The sequence below is a fragment of the Astyanax mexicanus genome, chromosome 1 (assembly GCF_023375975.1).
Source record: "Astyanax mexicanus isolate ESR-SI-001 chromosome 1, AstMex3_surface, whole genome shotgun sequence".
Classification (NCBI taxonomy): domain Eukaryota; kingdom Metazoa; phylum Chordata; class Actinopteri; order Characiformes; family Acestrorhamphidae; genus Astyanax; species Astyanax mexicanus.
Genome location: NC_064408.1, coordinates 13,098,148 through 13,121,220, shown reverse-complemented (window position 1 = coordinate 13,121,220; position 23,073 = coordinate 13,098,148). Strand labels below are relative to the sequence as shown.

Below are 23,073 nucleotides of genomic sequence, written 5' to 3'. Positions count from 1 at the left end.
TTTTCTCGTCCTCTTTAACTTGAAATCTTTTAATAAACAGCGATAATGGAACTGTGTTATAATCTCAATAATTCACTTGAGGTTCATGCTATGATGTGTAGTATTGGCACTACTGTGCTGATTTACGACTGCTGAACAGCAGTGCTAATAATACACATTATAGCACTGCCTTTCGTGTATTATTACTTAAATAAAGTTATTTCTAAATTTTCTTAGATCTTAAAAAATGTGTTCTAACTGGTGCAGTGGATAACACCATTGTCTACCAGTGAGATACAGTATCATGTGGGAGACTGGGGTCTGGGTTCCCGGTCTGGATAACTCTATACTGCGCTACACCAATAAGTCATTGGGCAAGACTCCTAACACTACATTAGCCTATGCCTGGATAAGAGAGTCAGTTAAATGCTGCAAATGTAAATGTAATATCACAAAAACTCTGTAAGTTGTGAGGTGTTACCTTGTCATGAGTGAGGCTGAAACATGAAGATAATCTATGTTTTTTCACAGACTGATACAATGCAATGCATTTTAAACATGACACAAAATACACCAAAACATCAGATATAAAAACATAATTCAGTAGTTTATTACTGTATTGGAACACATTCTGTATAGCATTTGTAATCACATAGTGTCACCTGCATAAACAGCATCACATTCCGCTGATAAAGAAACAAAAATATATGTTTATATTTGATACATGTTTACAGCAAATTAATCTTCTGTGAAGTCAATCAGAAAACCCAGATCACATTTCCCATTTTCTTCAAATCTCATGGAATGCAACATCCAGTACTATACTATAGTGCATTGCATCCAAGACCAGTTTAAATATCAGTACAAATAACAGAAGACATAGTGGCTCAAATACATATGGACATACAATAAACAATACAGTACAATAAACGTGCACAAAAAGGCAAAATACTTATTTAAAAAAAAAAGATAATATTAATAGTGTGCGTCTTTGTAAGTTATACCTGTTTTGGTCTTCTTTGCCCAAGTCTCTGCTAGCTATGAAATGAACATACGGGCAGCAGACTCACAGTAAATTCACATTCTCAGAGCATCCAAAGAGTCCAAAGAAAGCAGAGCGTGAACACGGGTCATGTGCTCCTGGTCAAATGAACGAATCATCCACATCACTCAGAATATAGAAAAGCATTTTGATTAGATGAGAAGAACTGTACTAACTGTAGCTGTTTCACAGACAGACTAATAAGGATTTTGATGCTTAGCAATACAGTCTAGATTCCTGGAAGCCCAGCTATGAGAGAACAGATAGAGAGCATGCTTGTGCTGTTAGGAATTTTAATAAAAAATACATTTCTCCTTGTTAGCGCCATTGTAGGTCTCATGGTCTAACACTGCACATCACATTGTCTTTGACCTACAATGCAGATCTAGTAACTATTAATATATACATATGTATCTCCTTATTTTATTATATGTACAGTACTGAACACAAATTTGAGACCACCCATTACAAAATGTAATATTCAGTTAAAACAGCATTTTAAAAAAGCATTTAGAAGAATGGGATATTTGTTGGGATGTTGCTGCTACTTCCTTACTTACTCTCTTTTTAAATTATGTGTATTTATCTTGTTATCTATTTTATTCCTATTTTATACTTTATTCTATTTCATTTATTTATCTCACAAAGAGCTCTTTTGGGTGAAACTGGACTGTGAGATTACCAAAAAATATCTAGGTCTTTACATCTGGGTCTTGAATCCATTTTTTTAAAGTCCTAGACTGTATGGTCCTTGGTAGGTGCGACAATACACGCCCAAAAAATGACATTAACTGTTCCCTTAACCTCCAGCAATAACAAAATCCAGTTGCAATTAGATTCATGGTCCAGATTTAATGACCTGGGCCAGCCCACCATGTTTCAAAAAAGAATGTACAGAGAGTAAATGTGTAACCTTTAAATTTACCTTTAAACTAAAATTATGATATATTGCTTAATATAGCAATTTATCATAATGACTGATCAAAAAAAAAAAGCTGATCAGGAAGCTTGTACTGAGGAACACAAGCTGACCAAGGCTGTGACCGAAATGGCTCCCTATTTACTAGTTAGGGCACTATTGAGTATGTCAGCCATTTTTCTTTGAGTGTCCGAATCATACGGAGGGATTCGAACGTGATTTTGAGGGCACTAAAAACTCCCATAATGCATCATGATTTATAGTAAACTTCGCTGCTTACTAAGCGAGCTGAATGTGTCCCAAAATGCTTTGCGGGTCTCGCAACTAAGCAACAGACAGCCGAAGAAACGGAGCGGACAGCGAGCCACCAGGGTTGCCAGATTGTTACAGTGGGATTCAGATAAAACCAATTTACAGGGTAAAACGTGTTTCAAATCCACAAAATTACTGACAAAACCACCCAAACAGCTGATGTTCGTCATATTAACAATATTACAGGGTTTATTCCAACATGATCTTAACTAAAATACCACAAATATCTTAAATATACCACAAAATACCACAAATATCTTAAATATCACTGCACTCACTGGGGGTTCTGTATTATGTATATTCTATGTTTAATGTTTTGCCTGATTCTTTGTCCTGTAATCATGTTTCTGTAAAGCTGCTTTGTGCCAACACCAGTTGTAAAAAGCGCTATACAAATAAATTTGATTTGATTTGATTACAAATAAATATATTTAAATGAGTTTATCTGCATATTTGTATTATGTGTTTTGTGCCTTGTATCATTGGACACACGAAACAAAAACTTAAAAACAGTACATAAAAACAACCTTGCAAGCAATGAAAGAAAGAAATAACTTACTCACATATAATAACGAACATAAACACAGCTTCAAATTTCCATCATCAGGACTAAAAGCTCCGACTCTGCAGGGTTAGATATCTAACTGCAACACCGATGAGTTAAATTTCCCAACTCTTTACACTTGGTAGTTTTGTTCACCTGTCAAATCACAGCGTTTCCTCCAAACAATTTCAGACACAATTCGACGTTTGGCATGAAACCACCCAATCTGGCAACAGTGCGAGCCGGTGTACGCTGCTATTTTTAAGGTTTTCTTCATGTAGTTCAGTAATGTGAGGATCATCTTCTAAACAGCGTAAAAATAACAAACAGATAAATAACTTCATGATCAGCTCAGAGCTTCACTAACTTTAATTCAGAGCTCAGTTCAGTGTGTTTATGGAGTTTTAAACACGGTTCAGCACCTCTCTCACCTGTGTGTGTTTATGCGACCGGTGCTGGCGCATGATAATCATGAGTTAGTGTCCGAATTCACTCCCGTTTTACCACTAATTAGTGAACTTATTAGTATCTCCCTACATAGCGCAACACTAATGAGGGAGTAGGGAGCCATTTCGGTCACAGCCCGTGATTCCGGACATCAAGATCACTGAATGTTATTATAATGACCCAGACTGTGAGATGCGGAACAAGTTCCAACTTATGATATACACTGATATGAAAATTGACCATTTAGTGTTACCTTATAAGTATAGTGTTACCTGTATGAGTTGAGAGTGAGGCTAAACACAGGCCTGTGTACTCATGGCAAGGCAACATGAATTTTTGTGCAAATTTGAGCAAGGATTGATTATTGGACACTAAAACTGGTGAATGGGACATTCCTGGATGCATAATGTCATTAGTATGACAAGAACAGGACATACAGAACATTACCACCTACAGTGGACAGCATTACCACAGTGGGTGGTAATGATTGTGACCAATAGAATTTGTGGTAGAAATCGCATCTACATTTAGTGCAGGAGGCTCCACACTGTTGAAGGTATATGGTAAAATTATGGGAGACATTTTGCATATCAGTGTAATACAGTATTAAGGTGTTGGGATTTCTGAAGCTAAAAATTTAATTACTAACCCTTCATGACAATTTTGACTGTAAATGAAACAATGAACTATATGAAGGTGGCCTCAATAAATTTTGCACAGTACTGTACTTATTTATTTATAAAAACACAAAAAGTGTGTGTGTGCTATTTTAAAATTAATGCTGTTCGTGTCAATGCCAAGATCTATTCTCGGCAGTGCACCTCATGACCTCATGCTTGACCACTGACCTCTGTAGCATTATACTGTCCTTGACACTCGGGTTCAGAGAAGACACTAAAATTCAGAACAGCCTGGTAAGGTGTTCATCATTCTTTAGCTCAGTTTGTGTGTGTGTGTGTGTGTTGTAAATTGTACGCTGAAAAAGGTCTCTGTGCTATAAATATAGCTGCATGATGGAAGAATGGGCACATGTCGACCAATGTGTATGGGTGTGTGTATGTGTATGGGTGTGTGTGTGTGTCCTCTTTACTTGGCTGTGCCTCAGAAAGATAAAGGCCATGCATTTCTAACCTCTCCAGCACTCCGCAGGGGGGACCTGGCTGGGTTTCTATTGATAGCTTTTGAACGCAGTTCCTTTTTCCAGTCAAGCCATGCAGAATACCACCCCGTCACGCATCGTTTGTTTTCCTGTTTGGAAATGGAGAAGTCTCACCTCCGAGAGGAAGACCCAAAAACACAACATAACAAAAAACATCAAAGTGCATTTGCTGTGATCTCTGAAAAAAAAAAAGGGAATTGGCTGTTGACTGCTTCTTCCGTTTGGCGCTTGTTTGATTGGCGTTTTGATTGGATGAAAACTCGCTGTGTTCATGCGTGGTGATAAGGGCTGTGGCTTGACTGGTGCTTCGGCCCACTCTAGTTGAACTGGGACAGGCCCAGGGCTGAGGTAACACACAGCAGGAGGAGAGTGAAGCTGGCCAACAGCACCGAGCTGCCAGAGCGGTAAACCACGCGGCCCTTGCGTGGCTGCACAGGTCTGAACGTTTTCACCATGGACTTTCCGCCATGGAACTTTAACTTGGAGAACGCTGACAGCTGTGTAAAGAGACAGAAAAGAAATAGACATTGTTAGACTGCAGTCTCATACAGTTTAAATAAAGTATTGGGGCATCTACTCATTTATGGGCATTAAAAAGCAGTAGAGAGTTTATCCTGCTTTTGTTGAAGTAGCTAACTGTCTCTATGCTTCAGGGAGGACTTTCTGCTAGATTTTAGAGCATTAATGTGAGATTATATCGTCGCTCTCCAATGAAAAACACTTATCTCCAAAACAGCATCTTTACAGGAGAGAGAACATTTTACAGGAGAGTGAAAAAACTTTCAATGGAAGTTTTTCGGTTCAAATTATGTAGTAAACTAAAACTCGTTTTCACAGGACAGTGACGATATGATTGTTTTTAGAGACAAACACATTCGTAAGGTCAGCATGTTGGATGATTATCACCACACTTCAACCCTAACTCCCTAACTCCTCCCCAAAGTACTGGATGGAGCTCCATCCAGAACACTGTTACTCTGCTCCACAGAACTCTTAATGTTGAATGCAGTCAAATTCTCACAGCAATCTTCTATAATTCTATAATATTTACTTGATTTTCGCAGAAACAATGGGTGACTAGATGAATGTAAAATGATATTGTTGTTTTAAATTACAAATTTCAGGTAATTCCTGAGGATTTCTATTGGTTCATTCATCATGAATTTTGGACAATTTGTAAAGAACAAGCAGATTTACATTCACCAGTCTGAACTGTAATGGGAAACTTTTTTTTTTTACAAGGGATGCGCTGAATATTTGGCAAACAACACACTTAATACAGATAAATTATATTCATCAGTGTGTCATTTACTTTAGGTCCTTCTGTAGTGTGTCCTCTAATGGAGGGACGGGGATTTTTTTTTTGACTACAGCAGGCCCAAAGGACTGTGTAAATTTCAATTTAGAAAATGTGACTTTAGAAGCGCTGCTGAGGTAAATGTATGACTAAAATTGTACCACAAAAAAATGCATTGCTGCTAGGATAGAAAAATGTTAAGTGTTATTAAATTAATAGTTAAAAATGTTTTTCATTTGGACTATTGTTTTTTTTTGTTAGGTTTTGACCAAAAATGTTCTTTTCTTTAGTATAAGTATTGAAAGTATTGCATCTTTATTGCAAAATCAACCTGAAATATATCAATGACACAAATAGTAACGTATAACCAGTATCCTGTGTTATCTATATCCTATTCACAAGCATCCTCCACATAATAAGTCTTACTTGGTCATGGCTGAGTGGGATGGGATTTTCAAACACAGTCCATACTACTGCCTCAGTGCAGGAAGGGGTGGTCAGAGAGCCACTGTAACGGTAGTAATTGGTCATGTTTCCCTCAGAGGGTATGAGGTTGCTGAGGGAGATACCATCAATGGTCGTGTTTGAACCTAGAAAAACAAATATTGAACCTTTTTTAATACAGCAATAATTATTAAGACTTATTATCATTGACTATTACTGGTATAACACTTCTGGGGCAGTAATAATGCTGTTTGTATTTTTTTTACTCACCTGATTCGACCACATTTTTTAGAGCTTCTATGAATCCATCATACTTTCGGTTTGAACTGGCTGATTCCTGCCAGCAGAAATAACAAATCAATTACTTTAAATTATTACTATATTCCTGGGGCAAAATAAACTGTCTCAAATAATGGATTGATTAGCATTATGTGAGCTTGTTAAAATGACTGCTGATGATTTAACATAGTTATAGAGTTATGTATATATATATTAGTCTGATCTCCTTATTCTCTCACAGTGAAAATAAAACCGAGCAGTGGTACCTCATAGAAGAATCCCAGCACTGCTACTCCAGTTGGGTCTCCCAGTGCTGCATCCAGAGTCTTGAAATCCTGTCTCATATGCACAATATGCATCTGATAACAGAGAAAGGATTTTAGCATTAATGAAAAAAAGCAGACACTATCCAGCAGCATTAATTCACAGTCAAAACAAAGCCTTGAATCTGGAAAATACCAAATTCATAAATTAAGCTTGATTCTTTTCAAATGTGAATGAAAGTACTATTCTGATCGAATAAAAATAATGATCATTTTCTTATATTTTATAAACATTGGTGTGTTTTATACTACACTGCCTGGCCAACCAAAAAAGTGGCCACCAAAAAAAAGGTCACACACTCTAATATTTAGTTGGAGCCCCTTTAGCTTTGATTGCAGCACATATTTACTGTGGCATTGTTTCAATAAGCTTCTGCAATGACACAAGATTTATTTCAATCCAGTGTTACGTTAATTTTTCACCAAGATCTTGCAGCAGCATTGATGATGGTAGAGTCTGACCACTGCACAAAGTCTTCTCCAGCACATCCCAAAGATTCTCAATGAGGTTAAGATCTTGACTCTGTGGTGAACTGTCAATCCATGTGTGAAAATGATGATCTCATGCTCCCTGAATCACTCTTTCACAATTCCACATTGTCATTTTGGAATGTACCTGTGCCATCGGGGAGGAAAATAATCTGGTCTATATTCAGTATATTCAGGTAGTCAGCTGACCTCATTCTTTCAGCACATACTGTTGCTGAACCTAGACCTGCAGACCAACTGCAGCATCAACTCCACATTATTTACTTAGTTAAATACAAATAACGTTTTTTTTGGTTAGTTATACCTCCATGGGATACTGCTCTCCATCAACAGTGTGTTCGGAGCCGGGGCCGCCATTTTCTCCCCAGTGGAAATGAAACTGCACTGCTCTGTAGGTGTTCAATAGATTCCCTTCGCTTACTGTGGCCACATGAGGCACAGTTATAGTCACTGCAGGACAGAGGAAAGGAACAAATGGTCAGTCACTCACTGCTAATGCTAACATCCAGATCTTTGTAGAGAAGGAATGTAAATAGTATAGGGTGGCAGATATGGGCTTGTAGGGTATACAGCCCCCTAGAATTGAGCTGTGGAGCAATGGAACTGCGTTCTATGAAATTATGGAGCTTCATCCAATACTTTTGTGATGTTGATTTGTAGAGCTAGGAATTAAGTTAAATGGTGATCATCAAACTTCCTGATCTCACTATTGCTCATATTGTTGAATGCAATCAAATCCCCATAGCAATGCTCTCAAAAAATTAATAGGAAACCTTGCCTGGACAGTTAGGACAATTACTCTATTATGTTCAGAAACACAAAAATCAGATTGGATTCAGAATTGGATTCTCAATATTAAATTATTAGATTGGGACTAGAGCAAAATCAATCAATCTAGACATCAACAGGGCCATTTCTCATTTATTTAACGCTTTTTAGCTAAGGTCTTGAAGCAGCTTACAGCAGCAATAAGCTAGGGAAGACCCATCCTTCTCCAGGCTGTAAAAGGCCACAGACATGCTAAAGCTATACCCCTGTTGTGTAACTGTCTACATTGATACTTCCTGAAAGCTGCACTTTTCCCACCGGACAGTGGAGACAACTACGACAGATTACATCTCAAAGGGTACCTTCTGGATACTGTTTCACAGCGGGTCTCATGTGTGCCAGTTGATCCCTGCCATGTGTCTCTGGTTGTTACTGACTTAATGTCACTGAGGATTGCCACGTGTAGTGTAGTGCTGTTTCACACTATGACCTCTAGAGCAGAGGTTCCCAATCAAAAATGTGTCCTACACAATCTAGTGGACTTCTTCTTCTTATACAACCTTCAATTGTTAAAGCTCACCTTCCGCGAAAATCCGATTTTTCTTGTTTTTTGTGGAATACAGTAGGTCTCTCCGAGTTGAATGTGTACACCTGCACTTTAAACTGTTTTGCAGCCCCCATTGTCTGCAGGAGCTAAGCAAAGAAATCCCCCCTCCCCCCTCCGAAAAACGGGTGAATTTTGAATTATCTTTCTGCCTACGTAGGCAGAAACTCACAGACCAGCCCACCTTGGCTCGAGAAACTCCCAGAGGCGGAGCTGAAGCGACGCAACATCACCGCTCATCAGTTAGGAGGTGGGAGGCAGTGAGCGGCAGAGCGGTGGAGGGGCGTCGCAGTGCTCCTAGCCAATCAGAGGAGAGATATTTGCATGCTGTTTGCATGTATGAATATTCATGAGCAAAGCTGGAATCCGGTCATTTTGGACACACCCCTAAAACAGTCCATTAAAAAAGAGCTATACAGAGACACCTGAGCACTTTTTTTTTTACAAAAACGGCTCACATGTCATTCATTCATACTAGAGACCACAACTAGACATTTTAAAATGAAAGAAAAACGACGGAAGGTGACCTTTAAACAGACGATTATGTGTACATATATTTAGTATTATTGGGTGTGTTGTGAGCAGCAAAACTATTAATAATGTGCATGTGATAAGGTTTGAAACTGCTGCTAAAGTCAATAGATTGTACTTTTCAATTGGACTGTTTTGAATGATGGTGTAATAGAGTTATATAATATATATATGCACTTTTTCATTTAACTCACCACAGCTATTTTATTCTTTAGGATTCTTTTGATACAAACTTATGACACAAATATTTGGTAACACTTTACTTGGATTGTCCATTTGATGGCTTTATTGATGTTCAACTGATATTCAACTAACATTCAACATGTTCAGTTGCATGTCTATTAAATGCAATTGAACTGAAAGGTGACAGTAAATGATTTTCTGTTGAAGGTAACCATACATCAAACTCTAATCTTAACATTTTAGGATAGTTTTAAAGTTTAGGTTAAGCTTTTGGACCAATCATCTTCTGGACAAAAGTTTAAGCACCTCACATTATGACCAAAAGTATCCAAACATATTTGCATTTAATTTTTTTATCCAAATGTTTTACCAAAGTATTCGCAAAAGCATAACAACACCTTAGCAACCAACCTGGCAAAAACCTATCAACCACCCTGGAACACCAATTTAGATACCATAGCAATCACTTAGAAACATCAAAGCAATCAGCTGGGATATGGCAGCAGCACCACAGCAATCAGGGAACTGCAAACAACAAGCTGCTTAGTAACCACAAAGATCTACTAGCCAAATCTTTTTGCATTCCATCAGTCAAATGTTAAGAACCAACACCTACAAATATTTTACATTTGTTCAAATTTCATTAGATTTGCACGTTAATTAAATCTGATAATTAGTTGTTTTTGAAATTATAGTTGTGTGTAAAGAAATGTTTGTTATTAGATTAACAAAAAAGGTTTTATGACTTCAAAAGAGCAACCATGAACTATAAAAAATTACCTCTTAACCACCCAAATCATTACTGCACTTGTTTTAAATATAACCACATTACTAAAGAATACCTTTCATACTTTATTTTTAGGCAGTGTCAGACACACGAGAATGACACAGGTCTGACACAGGAGAAATGCAGTACATGTTTAAAAATAGAAAGTTTATCAAAGCATTGCTTTGATGGCTTCAGGTTTCACACACCAAACCCCCTGGAGAGCAACCCACCTGGGATTGTGCTGCTCACTCTCTCATGCTGAAAATAAACTTTGCTGAGCTGTTCATTAACTTTCATTATTTTCAATTTCAGTCTCACCTTTTTAAAAACCGCAGTGCCTTCCTGCAGAGTTTTAATGCCAGCCCTAATCAAACAAAATTGATCTAGCTCATCAGAACCTCCAGGAGCACATCATGATTAATAGCAGGTCTGTACCAGACATTTCAATCAGCCTGACTGGAAGCCTCTGGTCTAATCAGATTCTAAAGATATTAATAACCGAGCTCCTGTTTCTGAGGGTCTGCCCTGCTGTGTTTAGATGGTTGCCCAAAAGAATCATTTCTTTCTGCAGGCAATATTTTGTGATCAATAAGATCATTTTTATATAAATACGGTGAAGAATTTGAAGTATGAGTGCTAATACTAGGCCTGTCACAGTAATGATATACTGCACAGTTACAACATTTATTTCTGTGCAGATCTGCATAACGTTTTTCACAAGCTCTTGTATTGATGATGAGAGATTTGGAGCACTGTACAAAGTGTTCTCCAGCACATCCCAAAGATTCTCAATAGGGTTCAGGTCTGAATTCCCTGTGTGAAAATGTCATGCTTCCTAACCCTTTTTGTTTTCTTTCGATCTGAGCGCCATGAATGCAGGCATTTCCTGTGTAGACACTAGGCATGATGGGTGTATCACTTTAGCCACCTCTCTTCTTACTCTGATGTTCCATCACTCTACAGGGTAACAGGACACAACAGGGTAAATCTGTACTCATTAGACCACATGACCTTTTCCATTGCTCCAGAGTCCAATGCTCCAAAGCAAACTGAAGCCTCACTGAGGGTTTTATTAAGCCTACACAGCTGTTTAGTCCCAAACTCGTCAGTTCCTTTACATTGTGTGTGGAAATGCTCTTACTTTCACTATTAAACAGAGTGTTGTTTTCCTGTTATGTGATTTCACCAAAAGTTAAAGTTATTGCTAATCACAATGAATTAATATTTTTTTCAACCACATTCCTTTCTTGATGATGATGTTCACCCCACTGTCCTTCCACTTTTTAATTATGGGCTAAACAGTTCTTAACCCAATTTTAGTAGTTTCAGCAATCTCCTAAGAGGTTTTCTTTAGAGGTTTGAAGTATGCCAATAATTGTACCCTTCTGAAACAGATTAAATATCTTTTCCACTTGTTTGTTTTACAAATGAGAATGGAATATAACTAAAGGGAGACTTTTAGCTATTTGCTTCGTGTATTATCTGGTAACTTAATGCTAATGCTTAATGTAAAAGCTGTGGTCCTGGAGGAGAGTTGGCGAGCACACTAGCCTGACTTACGCTGCATCTTCACTCTGATCTTACCTCTAAATGTGTGTTGACGCAAGCAGATACTTGCCCTTTAAACAAGTCTCAAACAAACCTCAAGTGTGATTTAAAGAGATCACCTTAGAGAAACCTGATCACTGTACAGAAACCTGAACACCTCACCTGATCCTGATACACTGGCCTCCTTCCACATTCTAACTCTCTAGAGTATACAAAGAAATGGTGGGCCTGCAGCTTTCTATGCATGTTAGTGGCATCAGTGATATCAACAAATATACAATATACATGACAATATCAGAATTAACCAAACGTATGAGCCAGCCCTTTCTCTTTAACACTGATCCAGGAAACAGCACAGTCTCATCATGTTACAGAAGTAGTGTGGTGTATTTTATCAGAGATGAGGAATTCTTTAAAAACCCTTGAAAAAATCCTTCTTACCAGAGTGTCCGTTGTTTTTCAGTGTGCTGCGGAAAACCTCCTGGTAGCCGGTGAATTTGAGTGGTGTGAGAAGATGGTTCAGCTTTGTTTTCTTGGTCACAATGTTAATAGGAGACTGTCTGCTTTTGCTGCATTCATCATTTACCTCATGCCACACATCTGGTCCTGCAAACAGCATGGAAAAACAATAATCAACAAACAATAATCATTACATTTAGCTTCCTCCTACTACTATACACAGCGAGATGATGTGCTTACCTTTGCAGCCTGAATCACATACCTGGGTTTGGTAGCACCAATCTGTGTAAGAAAGAAAGAAATATAAATCACATCATTGATATGAAACATCCTGGGGTAGAAACATCTAAAAAACTGTGACCTACAAAAAAATGCATTACTAATACCAGTGTTTCTAAACCCTGGTGCCTTAGGTTCAATGTTTTGCACATTTTTTTTTATCCTATTTTATTTTCTCCCCAATATAAAGAGCCAATTACCCAACCCACTCTTTAGGATCCCCCCTGTCACTAGTGATGCCTTAACAGCAGGAGGTTGAAGACTAGCACATGCCTCCTCTGATACATGTGAAGTCAGCCCTGGCCTTTTTTCAAACTGTTGCTGATGCAGCATTGCCATGGAAAGCGCAACGATTCAGTTCTGATACATCAGCAAAAAAAAAAAAAAATCCAAAGTCTCAGCTTAAACTTTATTTGCCAAACATATTTGCAGCTTATATGTTGGTTTTCTTCATGTATATACTAAATAAAAATTGTCATCAAAATTGAATAAAATTTTAACAAAAATGTTTAAACATAAGTATCCTGAGGGAAATAGGATTCCTCAGGTTTCTCAGCTTCTATCGGACATGGCAAAAGTCTTGACCTTTTTTCATGAGTTGTCATGTCAGTGTTCATTCATTAAAGTCACACCATTCATGGTGTGGGTCTATTTCCTGCCATGTATCCCCCCAGTCATGTAATGTACATAACTATTAGCCCCCTCCTCCCCATCGACCTTAAGTTAAGTCTTTCTAGGACAATGGAGCTGCCATTCACATTGTCATTTGAAACAATGCTAACTAGCTTCTTTATTTTGAGAACGTACTGGATGCTTCCTTTGACACAGGAACTGCAACTAATGTCCATCCGCTGAGGGGCGGCTCTGAATTTCTCCGCAGATATCTATCATATTTAATCATTTATATTTATTAAACTCCTCATAGATTGTTATGTTTAGCTTCAGTCAATCACGAATGACGGATTGTCCTCGTGTTTGCACTCTGTTTAATGTTATTCTCAGTTAAACAAATAACACAAACATGCACAGGAACTGTCATTCCGATGTTTTGTATCTGAGCTGACTAAAAGCTGCGGGTTCATGTTCTGTTCTCTTTTAGCACATCCCAGACTCCATCACTGCACTCGGGCCACATTTTTAGTGTTTGTTTCAGAATTGATTAATATTTCACAATGGAGACGCAGGTTTCCGCCACTTCATGTTAAATCAAATATTTATAATAAAACACACATGCCATTGAAGAATGGGAAGGCTGGGTAGGCTGTTTTGTTTTTTAGGTTTCTAGTAGGTTATGATTTGCCATCATCAGCACAAATGGTGTATGCCTGAATGGATCTGTGTGTATGTGCGCAGGTACATAGAGATGAGTCTCTATGTTCACATACTACACCTGAAATTATCCAATTTCTATGGCTACGTGCAGCACTATTATCCTTAATAATCGGACTAATAAAACACCTTTATCGGAATAGAGTGGTCTAATTCCATTCCAAATACAATTTCTATTTGATCGAATGATAATCCTTTAAATAATCCATTAAAGGAAAATATTAGCCTTGTAAACACCTGTACCCCATTAGATCCCCAATCTGAATATTTAAGTATGTATTACGCGTACAGGTGCAGCACGGTGGAAGTTTAGAAAGCTGAACTTTACTGGACTGGCATCCAGCTCACTTGCCTCAGAATGTTTAAAAACATGGAGGCCATAAGCTCTTCGTCTCACCTCTTCTTTAACAAGAAAATGTGAATCAGGTTGTCCTGAATCCACCATAATTTAAAAGCTGTTAAAGAAACCAACATACCAACTGCAAACTCTGCAAACACAACTAGTTAGCCAGTTGCTGTTGCTCATCCCACACTGACTTGCATCACATAATGCTCATTATTATTGTCATGGTTACAAGTACACTGAATAATACTACACATGCACATCATGTTTGATCAAATTACTTGTAGCATGCAGACAAGTGATTATGGCAAAAATCACATCCACATTCAGTACAGAATACCCCACGTGCATATGCCAAAGGTTGATGTGGCAAGCTTCCATGGGACATGGCAAAAGTCATAACATCTATTGCAAAGTCTTTACAGAACAGTTGCAAATTCTGCTTTGATTAAAACCCATCTCATCCAGAGTGACATAAATAATTAGAATAATTTAATCCACTGGAATGAGTCAATGTCTAGGAATGCATGCACTGTTTGCCATGATCAGGGCAGTGTTGCTACTCATTATGGTACACCAAACCCCTCATCAGCACTCTTGATTCCACTTGAAACATTGAACGAGCAGTTGTCTACAAACATCAGCGGATACTGTATATCTCTGTTATGCACTTTAACACAGATACAGGACAAGGTATTATTTAAATTCATTATTAATCTCTGTAGAGTTATTTAAATCTGCCTAAAATTGTCATTCTTTAAAAGAGAGGTCATTTTCAGAGGCTGTATCTCAAATAGCTCCATTCCATATTCCATAATGTACTACGTTTGTTATTTAAGTAAGTTTCTGTTGTTTTGCATATATGTAGAAAATTGTCCAAATGTCCAAATGTTTTTGCATACCCCTTCTTTAAATGCATTATCTTACTTTATGTTGCACCCATTGCTGACACATACATGTAAATGCACGCACACACCTAGACTAGTCCCTGTAGAGAAGTTTTGTCCATAGAATAGAACAGCAGATCAATTGATCTATTAACCTGTTTGCACCATTTCTAATACCAGGTGTAGGTCCCCTTTATTGTATTGTGCTGTGGAGCAGTGAAACTGCGTTCTCTGAAATTATGGTGAACCATCCAATACATTTGGGATGTGTTGAGGTAGGGATTGGTAAGGTGGGGTGGTGATCAACCTATATCCTGATATCACTAATGCTAACTTGTTGCTAAATGCAATCAAATCTTTACAATAAAGCAATCAGCCCCATAATTAGAGACTGGAATGAGTCAATGTAGAGACAATTGAAACAATGAATAAGTAGATGTGTCTCCTTAATATATATAAAATGGAATTTAACTTATTAAACCAGTCTGTTATCTTCTACACTGCACGTTATTTACTAGCATGTTATGAAACAATTGGAACAATGAAATCTCATGAGACCACTGGCGCTGGGCTCTTGGGGAGTGGGAAACTGACAGAGACGTGGGAGATTTATGCTTTCTGCATGACGACAGAAGACAAAATATGATTCCTTTAAACATTCCTCCATTACAGTCATTAGCACTAGCTGTCATTAGGCTGTATTAGCGCTGAAACAGAATTTTATCACATTAACACATCGCTCCACAGACTTTAGCCCCCTGTTTGTGCGAATATGAGAAGATAATTATCTCACCAAATGTTACAGCTGAGGGTGGTTTGACGTTAGGCTACTGTAACAAGCTCCTGCTCTCATTCTCATCATTCTCAGATGTGATAATGGGTTTTAAATACAGGCAGATGCTTCGAGGCTCCCACCAAACCACTTATCCTTAAATGTCTCCATGTAATTGGCTTTTTTATGTACACAATATTTTGTAATAAAACATTTTATTGTAAAACATTCTGATATATACTTAAAATATTTTTCACCAAAAAAGTAGTTCCACAATAACATATTTTGTATGTATGTGTCCCAACACCTCATCTAATGAATGCATTACATGTAGGGCATTTAAATGATGTTCTTATCCATAAATGATGCTCTATTAAAGAAGTGGGCAAATGTACTGTTAGGAGTCTTGTCCAAGGACACTTATTGGTATAGCACAGCATAGTCACCCAGACAGGCAATTAAACTGCAGTCTATCATGTAATGTGGTAGCTCATTGGCAGGGAGTGGTGTTATTCACTGCACCACACCAACCACACAAGTGGCCCAATTCCTGATTAGTTACTATAGAGAAGAGTAAGACTCTCTGAAGCAGATAAACCAGTTGTAGGCTGTGTTCTATGGAATGATGCTAATCCATTCTATACTTTTTTGTATAGGATGGAGGATGGAGGAGTTGTAAATGAAGTGGGGTGGAGATCACCCAACATCCTTACCTCACTAACACTTGTAAAACACAACAAAGGAATGGTAAACTGCCTTACATTCCCTTGATTTCAATTCGGTAATAATTTTGTACATATAGTGTGTGTTGATGCCTACACTCTTAGCTGGTATGCTTGTATAACACTGTAACAGGAATTGATATATAAACATATGGGATCATATTAAACACATTAATATGATAGTTTACTGTAAGCTAGTTTACTGTAAACTAGCTGAAAAGGGCTTGCTGGGATGATCAGGGATCAGTTATTAGCTATATATCTCCACTCTGTGAGAGATCTTAAAGAACACTGATTGTGTCAGACAAATTTAGACTAAAGAACATGACAACACAATAGGTCTGTGATTAACAATCATTACTATGGCAACATATCATTGCAACACTATCACTGGGAGTTCCCTCTCCTCACATCATGTAAGGGTCTAGTCATCCCCCCTTATAGGATGAGCTACATTTGGAGTCAACCTTGACATGCGAGAAATGGCTCATGCACCAGGGGTGGGTGGATCAATACTGAAGTGTCAGCCACGCAACGGGATCCCTGGGGCACAGAAGGTTATGGGTCTTGCCCAAGGACCCAACAGTGGCAGTTTTGCAAAGCCTGATGTCAAACCACAGCCCTGCACTCAGTACCCAGTGAGCCACTATTTAGCTTTCACATAACCCATCACTTTACCCATCTGTAGCAGTGAACACACTTACAGTTATGTATAGGGGCAGTAAGCACCATACCTGTCAAGTTTTGGACTTAAAAATAAGGGAAATTTTCCGTCACCTGCTTCGAGTCGCCCACCAACCCAACCGAGGTTCAGAATCCCTTATATTTTAAGACAGGTTTACAATAAATCTAAAATAACCACCTGGGAACATTTTACAAACTACAATTAGATTATCAGAATCTGACAGGTCTATCTTTGTTGACACTGAAATGTTGTGGACATTCCTACATATGTAATTCTTATAATACAGCCTAAGTTAAACCCTTTTCTAGACATTTACATGAAATCATCAGCTTTTACAAAAATGACATGGTCCAGATATATTGCATAAGTAAATATTAGTCCAAAGGGGCCTAAACAATTAATAATTTAATTAATACTTCTTTCTATTGATCAGTCCAGTCCTGTCAGTCAGTTAATTTCAGCCCTCTTCACATTTTCTCTCTCTCCAGATCAACCATCTCTTCTGCCCCTTCTAAATATTAAATTACACCACAATACTCTTAAACTAGCCCTGAACTAATAAAATAAATACAGTTTCGTTCATTATAGCTTACAGTAGGCCTGCAAACCTAAATTAATAAACACAGTTTGAAAATGAAATAGTTATTGGCTGATCAGGGCAGGTTGAACATCTAATTGTAAAGTTAAGCTAACTGAGTCACAAGCTGTATTTTCTTAAGCACACAGTCGGTTTGATCCGACTGTTTCAGAAACAACGTCATCATAGTTTACATGTTTAGCTCCGTTACCTCGCTGTTTATCCAGATATGCTTTAACCTCAGCTGCTCCGACTAGCTCTCACAGCGAGGGGGGCGGGGCTTTCCTACATTGCGCTCCGCGAAACCAGGAACCTGATTGGCTGTTTCACCTGAAAGGCGGGACTTTCTCCTTGAACTGGCACTACCATTGGTTAAGAGACACACGGTGACCAGTGCCCTGTCGCCTCAATAGTAAAGTTTTTTTTTTTTTTTTTTTATAATACGGGAAATTTACGGGAAAATACTAATACGGGAGGACGGCGGGAAAGAGGAGTAAAATACGGTAGTTTCCCGGCCAAAACGGGAGACTTGACAGGTATGAGTAAGCACAAACAGCCAGAGTAGTGAGCAGCCGCATCAACACTCGGAAGTGATTTAGGATTTTGCTCAAGGGCACCTCAGCAGTAAATGTTGAGGCAGAGGAAGCACTGTTTGTATGGTTCACTCCCCCGGAATTCATTAAAACTACTAGCTAAACAGCCTTTATACGTGGCCATTGATTTAATAGAAATACAAATGCTTACAAATTCTAATAGCAGACTTCTCAATCTCCCAGGCGTTGCAGGAGTCTACTGCATATCAATAACGGCTCCCTGATGCCCACAAGTCAGATAAAATCTAGATTCTAGTACAAGTGGCCCAAGAGTAAACACAAACCTGCACGCAGGTGACACAGACTTTTTCCCTCAATCGCCTGTGTGAAAGAGGGGGAGAGGAAGAAAAAGGCGTTCCCCTCCTGTGCATATTAATGAAGCGCATGCAAAAAAAAAAAAGGTTCTGATTGGCCTGTTCTCTGCAAAGAGTCTGAGTCAGCCAACCAGTTTTTAGTGTGGACTTCATGCCTTCATTAAGAAGGAGTTTCATGGCTCCCATCAAAACTCATTTTACCTCTGATTACTCTAAAGTATGTCCATTTCTGGTAAAAGAAAAAACAGAAAGTCTAGGCCACTGTACAGTTTGTAATAGTGATTTTAGTATTGCCTAACCGGAACTAAATGATTGCAAAAGGCATGTTGAGATAAGTTATTGTGACATCAATTAATTAATTAAATAAATAAATAATTTTCGCAACTTGGGATGTCTGTAATGGTCACATTTATACAAGCCTTTAGAACATGTAAGGAATACACACAAAATATTTCAAAAGTAGCTATTTATGTTTATATGTAATTACTGTGATTGGTTTCAGAATATTAGTATAGCCTTGGTATTGGTCATTTTCTGATTTCTAACTTTTAATGGAAGTCAATGTACAAATATTTTTAAATTTGGTACATTTGTATTGAGTTAATGAATAATAAAATAACCCTCAAGATACAAATTTTTTACATTGTGACTCCCAGTACAAAACATCTATTGTATTTTTTTTTTCATATTTGCCACGTTCTGGTCTAAGAAACTAACAAAAGTAACAAATTAGTTAACCTAGTATAGTAATCTGACTAGCTAACTAAGCTAACCAACATCTCTAAAATGCTACTGCTGTCAAATAAAAAAAACTGATTTCTTGCAATATTTTTCAGTAGCTAAATATTGTCAGCAAAAAAATAATAGTATTAAAAATAATAGCTGATATTAACAGGTCTTTTGACGTCTTTTTACCTTAATTTTGCCTTATTTCCTCTCACAATTTCACTCGTCTTGATTTTTTACAAGCCGGTTCTGTTCACAATTTGATTGGACGATGCCAAAATGACCGTTGGTCTCAGTGACATTTGAAAGACGGCGCGAGACAAACGGTCCTTTTCTCCCTCCGACTTTGGCTAATATCAATCCGCCCATAAAATAGAATAGTTGGAACTATTTTTTTGGATAACAGCGGCTGAATAACCCGTCTTCGCTCTGATTTTGCTGCTCTTTTAGTGATGCGGATCAACACGATATCCGCTGGCTCTGCCATGGAGCCACAGAGCCACGGGCTGTGTGTACTGCTGAGGAATGACCGAGGCGAGTAGCGCGAGCGCGGCAGGTAACAGGGCCATTCATTCAGTTGTTCAGACGCAGGCAGCCTCAGTAACAGCAGCGGCCGCTGATTGGCGAATAGCTTGAGAGTAGTCTCCGCGCCGGAAAAATCGCAGCGCAGGAGGCTGGGCTCTCTCCGCCAATCAGCTCCGCAGCACGGGTGGAGAAGAGCGCAGCGCAGCGAGCGCGGAGCGTCGGCTGCAGGTGCAGCACAGCAGTGCAGGGAGCGATGCTGCTCAACCTGCACCGTCTTGTTATTCTCAGCACCTGCTGAGGGAAGTTTCTGCTGAAATTTGATTGAATACGTCCCATAGAGGTCCTTAACTGAGGAATGCGGATCGATTTAGGGGATTTAATCAGGATTTACCACGGCAGGGGTCTTCAGATCTGAGTGCTGGTGAGAGGTCCGGTGGAAATAGTGTGATAATTAGTTAATTATTCTCACGTGCGTGTTTAAACATAGGTTATAGTCTGTTTAGTTGACCTTTACCTTAACTGACCTGTAGCATATATGCACTTTTATATAAAGTCAAACTATTATGTAGATGTATATTATATGAATAGCACTATATTAATGTATGTATTTGCGCCACAATGGCTTCACAAGGCAGTATATTTAATATAAGTGTAAAAGCTCTATTTTAATGCACACACATAAATATATAGCATGTAGATGTTAATATATTATATACGTCTTAATGGCTTAACTGGCTGATATATAGATGTAACTGATGCTGCCTTAAGTTCCTTATATTAGCTTTTAATTAGACACTCATTGCTAGAGTATATACATTTAATGTATATATTAATAATAAGTTAGGAGTTAATAATTAGGCACTAATTGCTCTCTCTCTATATATATTTTTTAAATGCATATATGTATTATGCATATATACATTTAATACTAGCTTAGCTTAACCTACTGAAAAAGTTCACAAGTACAAACAAAGCCTTGAAAGCACAGCACAAAACAAAGCTTTTAAAATAAATTAAATAAATGTGTTAATATGCTCTTAGTATAGCTTATGTCAAGATTTATATGAATGTAAGCTCCAATGATTTCAAATTAAGCAGTATAAGTATATAAAGTACATATAAGTATATAAAGAATAAAAAATATATGTAAATAGTATAATAATGTATTTAGGTGCATTGATGTACTTCAAACTGGCTTAACTCATATATTAGATAAATGATCAGTTATTAATTAGTTATCATAGTTAAGCTTAAGTTATCTTAAGCTTCTTGGCTGTTTAAATGAACTAAAATCACATAGATAACCGCATATTATAAAAAAAAAGAAGTGTTAAATAAAATAGATAAATAAAATAATACACTCACTTGATTCTGAGCTGGTGCATATCTTCAGAATCGATGCCAAAAGCAGGACAGAAGAAATAAGAGCCTGCATTGTGGAGCTGATCTGGCTGATTCCCTCGAACCGTGAGCTTTTAGACTGTGCTTGTCTTCTTTCAGCTTTCAGGGGTCCCACACTTATTTATCCCCCTTTTACAGCTCTATGGGTGGCCCCTCCCTCTTGGCCATACCTCTCGCACACTCACACACATGCTGGGATTGATCAGTTCCCCTGCACCCCCGCCCCCACCCCCCCCCACACACACACTCACTCTCACACACACCCACACACACTCAGAGCACTGTTTACTCAGTGATGAGGAGAGATAGTGAGGGAGGGGGGGAAGAGGAGGTGCAGTAGTGTGAAGGTGCTCTGAGGCACCTGCTGAGGAACCGGCTGCTCCTCTGCAGGTCAGCTGCTTTCCGTGCAGGTCAGTTTCCTTCCTTTCACTGGAACTGAAGGAATTTTATAAGCACAGGTGAGGCAAGCATGTAAACGCAAAAGTACCACACTCACACACACACACACACATACATACACACACCTGTATGGTAACCTTTACCAGCCTCCTTGAGGAAAGGCCCACAAGAGGACTATCTCTGACTCATTCTTGTACTCTGACCCCTTTTCCTCACATTTCTTTCTCTTCTTTGACTGTTATCTTTCATTCTGTTCTTCTTTTGACTATTTTTTGTCTCTATCCCTCTCACTCTGTTTCTCTCAAATAAATTAAATTAATAACAGTGAATACAATAAAAATATATACATACACATATCATTTTAATACATAGCTATATCTACAAACACTATATACTGTATACGATGTTTGGTGACACGGTGACAAACTGATTTAGGTCACACTCATTGCTGACACAAATGTGCAAATGCGCTAGTTTTAGTAGAGAAGTATTGCCAATAGAATAGGACTCTCTGGAGCAGCTACACATGAATCTATTGTAACATTCTGGCACTATGCCTAAGGTCAGGTGGGGGCCAGAGGGGTATGAAGCCCATAAAGCACAGCAGTGTCCCAATTTTCTCCCCAATTTACTTAAGCCATTTGACACACCCAAATACTGTACTAAGACTATCACTTCAATCAATCAGTCAAATTTTATTTATATAGCATCTTTCAGACAAATAAGATTGAAATTCAGGGTAATTCACTGAAGATTGAAGAAAATATAAAATGACAAAAGGAAAAGCGAAAAAAATTATGAATTAATCATTTAATATATAATAGACAAAATTAAAAACAAATGTTACAAGCACTACATAAAAGCCAGACTGAACAAATAGGTTTTTAGTTTGCGTTTAAAGATGTCAATGTTTTGAGCTTCTCTAACATCAGTTGGAAGGTTGTTCCAACATTTTGAAGCGTAGTGGCTAAAAGCAGCGTCACCAAACGTTTTTGGTGCAATTCTCCCGACACTAGGAGGGTAAGGACAAGCGTATTCCTCCTCTGATACATGTGAAATCAGCCAGAACCTCTTTTTAAACAGCTGCCAGTGCAGCATCACTAGGCAGCCAAATCTGGTGCACACTGCCTGCTGCCTGCACCAGATCCCTAACAGACATCTACACCTCACAAGGAAAGTGATGAGATAAGAGAAAATGCCATAAACCCACCTAGAGAGAGCAAGGACAATTTGTCTCTCTCTGATTCCGGCTGCTGATGGAAAAGCAGCATGACCCGAGATTTGAACTTGCGATAACACTTCTCATGCCAAGACCTCTGAGCCCAACTCCAAACTATTATAGTAAATCTTAGTATAGTAAAGGTTTATTATCATGCTGCTTGCCATCAGCAGCCGGAGTCCGAGAGAGCACAATTGGCCATTAAT

General features: G+C 38.3%; 1 protein-coding gene across 1 annotated transcript; it reads right to left on the bottom strand.

Annotated features, from left to right (window-relative positions):
* Nucleotides 1-567: 567 nt before the first annotated feature.
* Nucleotides 568-21,395, bottom strand: ca4a (carbonic anhydrase IV a). The gene is made up of 8 exons (XM_007255815.4): nucleotides 21,214-21,395; nucleotides 12,337-12,378; nucleotides 12,079-12,243; nucleotides 7,539-7,684; nucleotides 6,689-6,781; nucleotides 6,414-6,480; nucleotides 6,126-6,289; nucleotides 568-4,899 (listed from the first exon to the last, which is right to left on the bottom strand). Exons 1-8 carry the CDS (start codon nucleotides 21,281-21,283, stop codon nucleotides 4,720-4,722), a joined length of 927 nt encoding a protein of 308 aa, XP_007255877.3. The 5' UTR covers nucleotides 21,284-21,395; the 3' UTR covers nucleotides 568-4,719.
* Between the last annotated feature and the right edge of the window lie 1,678 nt (nucleotides 21,396-23,073).